At 32.4% G+C, this 10,954-nt stretch overlaps 2 protein-coding genes across 2 annotated transcripts; one reads left to right on the plus strand and one right to left on the minus strand.

Moving 5' to 3' along the window:
* The first annotated feature begins 850 nt into the window (after window positions 1–850).
* LOC149906977 (uncharacterized) lies at window positions 851–3,185 on the plus strand. The gene is made up of 5 exons (XM_090103853.1): window positions 851–878; window positions 2,080–2,198; window positions 2,242–2,305; window positions 2,683–2,696; window positions 3,021–3,185. Exons 1-5 carry the CDS (start codon window positions 851–853, stop codon window positions 3,183–3,185), a joined length of 390 nt encoding a protein of 129 aa, XP_089959979.1.
* Window positions 3,186–5,660: 2,475 nt separating this feature from the next.
* On the minus strand, window positions 5,661–9,312 carry WDR79 (Telomerase Cajal body protein 1 homolog). The gene is made up of 5 exons (XM_090103722.1): window positions 8,820–9,312; window positions 8,199–8,387; window positions 7,764–7,927; window positions 7,277–7,563; window positions 5,661–5,901 (listed from the first exon to the last, which is right to left on the minus strand). Exons 1-5 carry the CDS (start codon window positions 9,254–9,256, stop codon window positions 5,668–5,670), a joined length of 1,311 nt encoding a protein of 436 aa, XP_089959848.1. The 5' UTR covers window positions 9,257–9,312; the 3' UTR covers window positions 5,661–5,667.
* Between the last annotated feature and the right edge of the window lie 1,642 nt (window positions 9,313–10,954).

A 10,954-nucleotide genomic window follows, 5' to 3' on the forward strand; every position in this document is an offset into this window, starting at 1 on the left:
AAAAGCTTTAGTCCTTATATTAGGTATAGAACGCCTCACTCCAAGTGAGAGTATGTGAGTATAATTATTCCATTAGATATCTAAAGGAATACAATCTATAAGTTTGATTTTAAAACTCGTTAATGAAACAACAAACTTACATGTAATAGTGAAACTTTGAATGAAAGTAGGTAATCCAAGAATAACTGACTCTTTTCCTACTACATCGAAGAGAAAGAATCAACCAAAACAAACGTATCTAATTATATAATTATAATTAATATTATTCCAGTATATTATGTTTTTGATCTGTGGAACTCGTCATAAATTTCATAAACCATTATTATAAGGCAGAAAATTTAATCAATGGGGAAGTGTAACTCTCCAAGGACTGGAAATCTTATTTGTTTAAACTTCACATTGAACCATCTCAGTAAATTATTTATTTAAATCAAAACTTTCGTAAAATTTATTCATTAACAAAGATATTTCAAGAAAATAACTCTGTACAAATAACGTAGGTACGATTATTTTCTTTACTAACTTAATATTTCTAAAAATGTAGAGCAGCCTACGCGTTTTTTACAAAATACCGGTTGTAAAAACTTGCTATTTATATCTAGTTAATCGTTAGTCTCATACAATATATTTTTACAATTCGAATAGTATATAGGTACAGTTATATATATATACAATTATTCATAGACTAATTGATAGATATAGAACCAAGATAGAACACATGAACACATTATAGGTAATATATCAAATTTGTCAGTACATAAAAGGCACATGGTATGCAATAAATACCCTTAGATAAATACCTATGTCAATAGTGTACATTAATTACCAATTATTAACATAACTTTTTAAAATGGTGTCACAATTTCCTAACGGTCAAAGTAAGGTTTGATATAATATTTTGTATGGGTAATGTGTTGATATAATTTATTATAGATAACCTCAATGATTGATGAAATAAAAATGAAAGGTTTAATCTTTTAAAATGAATCATGAACAACATTTTAACGTCTTTTATATTAAAATAACACAAGCTAGATATTTTAAATATTAATAATTTTAAACAAAATTTAATTTGTATCATAAATTTGAATTAAATTGCGGTTGGTGGCCGTTGCGGGTCGTGGATATATTTTAAACCTAAAATATAACAAGAACCTTAAAATAATAAACAATGCATAGCCAAAATTAAATCAACTTTTCACTTTAACGCGGCGGGAGGCTTAATAAATTCATGACTTATAACGCGCTTCAGTTTGCAGAATATTTACAAAAGAAAATTGTGCCATTATTCATGCGATTGCGGTTTAATTGGTTTCACAAAATAACTAGATAATACAAAGCATTTTAGCATGCGACAACACAATGCCTCACACTCATTAAGGCTTATACATGCGCTAATAACCTTGACCATACTTGACGGATCTCAAACCTCTCCCGCTGCACCTTCTATTTTCCTCGCATTTTGTATTTAAAAAGATACTAATCAGTGAAACAAAATATCCTCGTCAGGGACTGTTGTGTAACTGATAATTTATTAAACATAAAATTTTCAGAGCTCTTAGTCAGCAGGTTACGAAGTTTATAGAGTATTTGCGGAAAAATCGATGACCACGCCACATTTTTTTTCTAGAAATCTATTAACTTTGGAAAAAAGTCCTCGCGAGCAATTAAAGATCAAAGACCATCCTATTTTATATATTTTTTTCGGTATTGTGCTTTATGTTGTACTAGACTTTATAGAGGTTGAACATAGTCGAAATTGCCGGGTAACGCCTTAACGAGGTATGACGCCTCGGGGTTCAGGCAATTAAACAATCTAAATAACAGCATGTCTTTCAAACGAATTTCATTTAACATTTAACCAGGTAGCATTTCCTCTTTTCGACAATTTAAAACTTCACAAACAGTATAAGTAATAAATTAATTTAAAAAAGATTTAATAAGTTTATAGAACTACTTATATAAAAATTTAAAGACGAAGCTTTTTTTTTAGTCGCCTTCCTTGAAAATTGGCCGCTAATGAGGATTCATTCATGTGGATACACCACGTCTAAGTTGTTATTATTTTTGATTATTTAGCTTTTAATTATAAAATAGGACCGCATACTATGGAAAAGAAAAGAGCATTTCAGTCGAATAAATTTCTTATTTTCTATAATATTATAAAAGCTGTAAATTCGGCTGTCCTGGCGTCCAAGGTACATTATAAGAAAACTTGGATTTATTATAATTATGTTTCAGTTTCTCTCTTACATTATGGGAAAAGGTCTGTTTCCGAGAAGATGTGAACATGACGACAATATTTGTAAGCTTGTCAAATAACATCTCTTATGCCCGGTTTACATTATCATAGTAATTAAATTAAATATATATAGTAATACTTAGTAATCCTATAAATAGACAGTTCTGGATAATTTTCGTCATTTGGTAAACTGTTTCACTAATTAATTATCTAACACGGGATAATTAGGAATACATACATACGAGCAGGTAGTCGTTCCAGTAGAGTGCGGACCAGTTACGGTCTGATGACCTGACCTTTTATCATTAGTGTATTTATTGAAGGTAGATGTTATATATTATAAGCTTTATGTCGGATATTCCTTACAAAGTTAGATCTAGCGCAAACGCAACATGAATCACAAATGCCTCCTATTCATAATTATTTCCCATTTGTTCCAGATAATAGCGCTCCTGTATTGGCAATACATGGTGACTCAAGAAACAGAAAGACAGAGAATAGTTCATAAAGTAGATGTATCATGTAGGTAAAGCTAGAAATGTTTATAACACTATTTTCATATATAGGGCAAATCAAAGTGTCCTATTTTTAACCGCCTTATAATACTGACGCCACGCTGCGAACAGGTCGATGGTACTGTAATTTGTAACCACTGACAAATTAAGGCAATTAATTGATTCAAAGCTAATCTTCGTCATTGTCACTATTAACCGAGCCGAGAACTAATATTTAGTTACCTAGTGGATTATGGAAATGTTCCCAATACAATTTTTTTCAGATACAATTATTTTTTTTAATATTGCACATTATTGTACAAACTTACATTAGCGAATGTCCTGTGGAATCCCGTACTTATTGGATTGGACTACTTAACCTGATCCATTTCATTATCCTATTTGCCGATTTCTTCAATAGAAAATATATGTCCAAAGGACGCTATTAATTTCGGCTGTAGGTATGCAAAAAGAAGAATAGAAAATGTTGTGAATCAATTATTATATATTTCAATGAAGTATTGTGTACCTATTTAAAAAAAAGGAAAGTTTATTACGAATTTAGGAACATAATAAGTAATTTTTAGTTGATAGTTTAAGGATAAATAAACATAGCTGCCCGATGATGACTTTAGTTTTAATAGAAAACGATAGTAGGAAAACGCGTATCAAATGTTTATTCGAATGCAGCTAGATATCATTATTCACAAGACTGAATGAACTTTCAATACCGAGTGCATTATAATGTCAATTTTAAATCAAACCAAGCGAAATTCCTATAATCTATCACGATAACAGCATTTCCACATTCCCGCTGACATTTTGAAATTCTGAAAGAGCTTCACCAAAGCTACACCTTTCAACGAATCTGCTCAAAGCATGAATCTATGAAATTATAATCTGACCTCGCATCGACATCAATTCTCATTTCATTTGAGAATCACATTCGATTAACACAGCAAACGCAAATGTCAGGCTCGGTGACTTAAGCTTTCCTGTATAGGATTTTAATTTTAACCCCCTATTGAAATATCCAGCGGAATTAAACGTGTAAAAGTTTTGCTCGAATTCACATAGCTTTATATTTGCGAGAGCGGAATACCTATGTAAGGTGGTGTAAGTAACATTTGTACGACATGTAGCGTAAATCTCTACACGAAGATTTCATGTTTAACGACTTCCACATTAGACTTACCTGAGGTATCGTTTACGCAATTGCTTCTAGGAACTCGAACAATTTTCTCATCATGGCCTCAATGTATTAAATCGTTCCTGGCGAAGTAAAAGGACGCCCGGGAATCAGGCGTTTTAGTTGATTAACTTACAAATTCAAGAGTCAACGCTTTTCCTTCCAATAAGTTTAGTTATTACAAATCTATACCACCTGGAATAAATCTATTTTCGCTTCTCAATAATTTTAAATTAAAGTTTATTGATTATTGTTTTTTATTGATTACGTTAAAACTTCATACGAAATCTAGTTATACTTGCTAAACTTAGTATTTACTACTTGATTATTTGTGATAGAATACCTACTTTCTATGTAGGTATTTCATTTAAACAATGCGCACTATTAAGTTCTTAATTAAAGACAAAAAAACAATTCGCTATCGTTAGGCAAATAATACGACAAAACTCAGTATTTTTACGAAACAAAATGAACTAGAGCCTTACAAATGAAAGGCAAATAAGTCTTAAATAGCGAAACGGAGTGTTTTTCTCGCAGAGCGGTGAAAATTGATTTTCTTACTGAAAAGGAAACATGTAAGTCGTGAATGACTAAAATTACGAACTACAATAAATCTGAAACAAAAGTTTGCAGTGTGTTTGATGTATTTCGAAGCTGTTTGAATTTCAATGCCCTTAAGACATCCATAATACATTTTTTTGACAAAAAAATACAAAGGATTTTTAGTACTTCCTTGTGCTTTTCGCTTTTGGTGTTTCTAAGACAGCCCTTGTTGCGACCCTTGAAGCTTCGCCACAATCGCAGTCTTTTTCGTTTGACATTTTAGTCGAGTATTCTACGTCTATACAAGCCTTTTCCTAGGTAGGTATATTTTTAACTGATTTTCATAAATGAATTAAAACAAGACATAAACCACTTTTTCAATGGAGTGCGAAAGACTTAACGACCGCAAAGTAGCAAGTTCATAAATTAGGGCTAATTTGAATTAATAATTGCGCAAACCACGAAAAAGCAATTATAGGAGGAAATATTATTCGACTTTAGTCTGCCTTTCGGAACCGAAACTTTGTTAATGCTATAAGCGGTTTGTGTCAAAACTACATGAATATTTAATCAGATTATACCAACGGTCTCTGTAAAGTAAACACAGGTTTAGACTTTAGGCTTTATAAGATGAAGTATGATTTTAGCAATATATAAGCCGGATCTTTGATAATGATAAACATCTTGTGATTTACATTTCAGGTATTTAATGTAGGACGTATATTTAATGGATTGATTTAATGTAGTGGTAAACTGAACGAAAAAGAGGCCTACCAGATGACTATTTAACTAAGGTTGGATTTTGTAATAGCTGTCTAGCATTTCCGATGTCGGACAATGCCAGAAGCTGTCTGGCATAGGCATATATAGCTATATAAGCTAGTTAGTATTTATTTAAATCATAGTTAATTTAATGTTTTAGAGGACATACGGAGCGACATAATCGACTTTCAACTAAGCTCCTTAAATAAAGAAAAAAAATTAATATAGTGGTTCCTAGATATAAGTAGAAGAGTATAGATAACTCCATAGTTAAATTCCATAACACATTCACACGCCAATGTTTATTCATATTGGCATGCAAAGGATATGTATAATTACGCAATACGATAAATATATGAGCTTTGAGGAGTTAAAATAAATAAATCTCGTAAAAAATATATACAATTTATTACACATGTATAAAAATTCACAATTATTTACGTCAAATCAGGCACATCACCTATCCACCAAAACACTAAACTGTTTTCTGCGTCTTTAGAATATTTAATGTCATTAAAACTTTCTTCGTCACATATTGTGTCTTCATTGTTTAATTCTTTATTTATTGCACTAAGAGGGTCTGCAAAATGATATTGTCCAGAACCAGTGGCTAGTATGGGTCTGCATGGATGTATTGATATACTATTACAGCAGTCTTTATGTAGAGGAAACTGTAAAGATAAATATACAAATGTTATATTTTAAAGAATAAAAATCAGGGTTATTTGTTCTTTAAAATATAACCATAATTCCGCCCGCGGCATTAAAATATAACCAGATTTCCGCCCGCGGCTTCGCCCGCGTTTTCAAAGGAAAACCCGTTCCCGTTCCCGTGGGATTTCCGGTATAAAACCTATTCTATGTGTTAATCCAATTTACCCTCTATATGTGTGCTAAATTTCATTGTAATCGGTTCAGTAGTTTTTACGTGAAAGAGTAACAAACATCCATACATACATACTTACAAACTTTTGCCTTTATAATAGTATTAGACCGGGAGATACTGACACAAAATTTCGAGTCATTTGTAACAAGGATGGCGGTTCTACTAGGGTCTTAGTACGCAATGACAAAAAGAAAAATGATGGTGTGAACGCTGGTACCGGTGGCTTAGTCGCGTGGGCGTTTGTTGAACTCGTCGGAAAAATAGCGAAAGTCAAACGATTTGTAACACAAAAATTTTAGAATTTACCGATAGCCCATAAAAAAGTAGTAGGCGGTAGTGTCATGCCATACTTTTCCGGTGTGACTTACAACCCGCCATACCGACGCGAATGTGTTGATTTAAATAAAACAATCATTCAACCATTTGTACCAGGCTAACTTTTGCACAGGTAACTATCGTCGTGCAGCCATTTACGAAAATCGCCATGCCATACTTTTCGGACGATTCCAAATGGTCGCCATACCGCCGAAAATCTGCAAAAAATTTTTATTTCGCCAAACTTTTTGTACCAGTATTGCATTTGGATTTTTGGAGAGTATTTGATAAAATGTGACCATTATTATATTTGCCATACTTCTAGTAGGGGGAAAAAGTACTGTCATACTTGAAAACTTAATTTATTATTAATTTATATAAGTGAAGATTTCCAACACATAGATCTTTGAAATTTTGTATTTATATTTGTTGATCCTCAAACTTACAGGAAAAATAAGTGCCATACTGTTACAAATCGTTTGAATTTCGCTATTTTCCGACGAGTTCGACTAACGCCCACGCAACTAAGCCGCCGGTACCAGCGTTCACGCCATCGTTTTTCTTTTTGTCATTGCGTACTAAGACCCCTGTAGAACCGCCATCCTGTTACAAATGACTCGAAATTTTGTGTCAGTATCTCCCGGTCTATATTAAGATAACATTCAAACTGTTTTTACTTATTTGAATTATTTCTAATAAGTATCACACAAAAATAATGTGTTTTGGACAATCCCAAAGAAAGCATTACCTATTTACCTTTCCACCCATTCTAAGTGAATCATTGTTGTAGTTGTTATAAGGAACAAAATTTTTAAGAATTTTGTAAAGAAAATATTTATACTCACTCTATAAGATACATTATCTGTATCGTCCATAGCATCTAATTCATCCTTCCAATTAATTTTATTCAAATCCCATACTTTGACACTCCCGTCGCTACCACCAGTGACTAAATACTTTCCACACGGTGATATATCGAAGTATATCCTCTGATTTGTGTCAACTGCTCTACTCAGTATGTTAAGAGGCCTTCTATAGTAGCGAATGTCCCATACTAATAATCTGTGGTCTTTCCTTGCACCAGACACTAGTCGTAAACCATCACTTGTAAACTTCATGTGTGTTACTCCACCTAAAACAGAGATTTTTCGTACTGTTATTACATAACTAAGTTACATCGTAGTAGCAATCACATTTTTAACAGAAAAATTTAGAAATACATAGGCATTAATTAAGACAATCAAAGGTATAGAATTTTAAATGATAATTTTATCTAAATTTTTAAGTTTTTACTATTTAAGTGTAGTTTTTATTTAAATTTCGTAAACATACCTGAATGGCCATGCATTTTTCCAATGCTCTTATATGTACCCATTTCACTGATGTTATAAAGAGAAATACTTGTGTTCCAAGAGCCTACAGCTAATAAATTACTATTTGTAGTAAAACATGAAGCTGGTGAATTTATTTTGTGTTCACAAAATTCTCTACCTGGTCTGAAAAACAATAATTAAATATTTTTAACTTCAGCTTTAATGAGTCCACTACACTCAGCTTACACTATCTAAAGGTTTTTTTTTCACTTCAAGATTTATCACAAAAGAGGTTTATTACCATAATTTCCATCAAGACTTTCCTGTGATACCTAACTATAAGAAATTCTTGATGGCAATTGAAATATATGATTAAAACAACAAGGCATATGAAAATTACCCTTAAATTACAATTAAATGTTTATAATACAATTAAATTTTGAGTAAATCATACCTTTCAACATCAAAAGTCCTCAACATTTTCTTATAGCCTGCTACTATTCTAGATCCATTATCTATAAAAGAACATGATACAGCTGGTTCCATCTCATCCACAGCATTGAAGCCTCTGTATGAACACCGTAGGGACCCATCAAATGCATCCCACATTTGTACTGGTGCATTTTGCTTTGTTGTTATCCAACTGTAAATAAATTAATCAATGGCTGTAGAATGCTATTATATTGTACTAGCTTTCTAGCCGCGGCTTCGCCTGTGTTTTCAAAGAAAACCCGCATAATTCCCGTTCCTGTGGGATTGCCAGGATAAAACCTAGCCTATGTGTTAATCCAAGTTACCCTCTAAATGTGTGCTAAACTTCATTGTAATTGGTTCAGTGGCGCGACAGAGTAACAAATATACATGTCCTACACATAAACAATAAACACTCATCCATCCTCACAAACTTTTGCATTTATAATATTAGTAGGAAGGATAGGATGAAATAGGCCTACATAATTTAAGAATCTATATTATTTTAATAAGGAAGCAAAATTACTTTTATCACAAACTAGATTTCCATTGCTCATTGCATATTTTTGGACTGCTTTAAATTGGTAAATAAAACATTCCTTACCAGCAGCTTTCAGGGACACCACTATTCATTCCAGGATACCAACAAAAGTCATACACCAAGCCAGCTTCCTTTATATGAATAACTGGTTCTAAAACGTCTATAGTTCTATTAGCTGTAACATCACCACTATAAAGATCACGAGGTAACTCCATAACATGTACTCCGTCATTGTTAACCACACACAAGCAACAGGTTCCGTCTGGTGACCATTTACAACCCCTTAGATAAGGTTGTATATCATGTGTAACTTTGGGTGATCGGGACCACGATGCACTACATAATTCTACCAGTGTTTTGCTCGTGAACAATCCCGGGTACGTAAATAAACTTTCGGCACTATATTCGATGTTTTCTGTATCGGTGGTGCTCAATAAAATAGATTTTTCTGATGGATCATCAATACACATTTCTTCAGTATTGTTGCAATATTCAATCATTTTTCATCGATAGCTAAAATACAAAAAAATAAATCTACAACGATAAATACACAAACATCTATCACACATCTATTTTCGCTTCGAGACTATGAATTAGATAATAGGTGACGTCTGTCACCTGTCACTCACTAAAACAATATTGGAGGCGCGTTCATTTCAGTGTTATATACTAACTTACCGCAAGCACAGAAATTATGGTGGAAATTATAGTACGACATAAAAGAGATGAAATTAATTATTTTGGAACTAATTCGTTTTTCATTACCTGGCAACCCTGAATTGGCAATGTAGCTGTCAAGTTGAATAAAAATTTGTTGTTTTTTTCGTAAAGTGGAGAATTATTGAGATAAAAGTGTTATTTAGAACAAGAAATTTAAATAAAAAAGGAGACATCATGAAAAAGGTTAAACGTAGCGGTGTCCGTGATGTCGTGTATAAAGTTTTTATTCGGTGTTTGTCCGAATTTCAAGTTGGAAATTTATTGACTGATTTGGAAAACGTTTACAAACGTACAGCAGAATATACCGGTGAGATTCCATTTATTTTTGCTCAGTACTACGTAAAATAGAATATTCCATTAGTGACGAGTGTTTAATGTATGTATGTATGGCGATTATTACGTTTTCGCAATTTAATTTGAGGTTATTTGTATGTAAACAAAAACTAGTTTTTATAGTGCGACCAGCACAATTTGAGTCAAGAAGTTATATCCAATCCAACCAGCCTCAAATAAAGTACTTAGTTTAGATTTTACTACATAGTATAGTGATAACTGTTTTCATACAGCTATCTATTAATCAATCAAACCATAAGAAAAAAAAAATATTTTAGATTTAGCTTACTAACTACTTACTAAAGTAGCGCAGGGACGCTGGCCTCCTACATTAAAAAAAAATTAATAAAATAAAGGAAGTTTTAGTTTTAAGCTACTATAAAAATATGTTAAATGTACTATTTGATTTTATTCATCTTAATTCGTTTGTTATAGGGGTTTCTGAAAGCACAGTACGCAGGATAGTAGAGGAAGGGAGTAGAAATGAAGGCAAATTTGTGTGAGGTGATGAGAGCAGTGAAGATGACTCAGATAGCTGTTATAGTGCTGAAGAACCAAATGATGATACTGAAGATGCCCCGTACCCTCTTGCCAGTACTTCGAAACAGAGTGATGATCAGTCCTTTGAAGGAGTAGAATATTTAGATTTTGATGAATTATATTAATGTACAAAATTTATCTACAAAAAAAATAAAAATATGTAGTTTTCAAATCGCCTTGTTTTTTTCTACCCGACGGACCCAGAAAGAGGGTAATGTGTTTGAGCTGCATGTATGCTTGTTTGTTTGTATGTTTGATTCTATGTGCGCCTCTGCAGTCTAAACACTTGACCGATTTTTATAAAATAACTAATTCCAAATACATTTAAGTAAAATTTTACCTAGGTAGGTCAATTAAAATACTAATGTATTTTTGTCTTAAATTTACACTATTGCTACAATGAAACAATTATAACGGTTTAAATCGCGGTATTTATTTTAGATTATATTATATAGATTTTTGGATTTTTATTCTATAGTATCAAGATCGCTTGCGTCGCAGTATCAGTGTTGCTATATGAGCGACGGTGGCGCCCTCATTTATTTTCATCTCTTTTGTGTCGCACTGTATATATAATGTTGTACTAAATAACTTCTATTAAGAAA

This window comes from Colias eurytheme, chromosome 7 (assembly GCF_061535395.1).
Source record: "Colias eurytheme isolate Ceu_HAF_F1 chromosome 7, ilColEury1 Martin Lab GWU primary, whole genome shotgun sequence".
In the NCBI taxonomy this organism is placed as follows: Eukaryota; Metazoa; Arthropoda; class Insecta; order Lepidoptera; family Pieridae; genus Colias; species Colias eurytheme.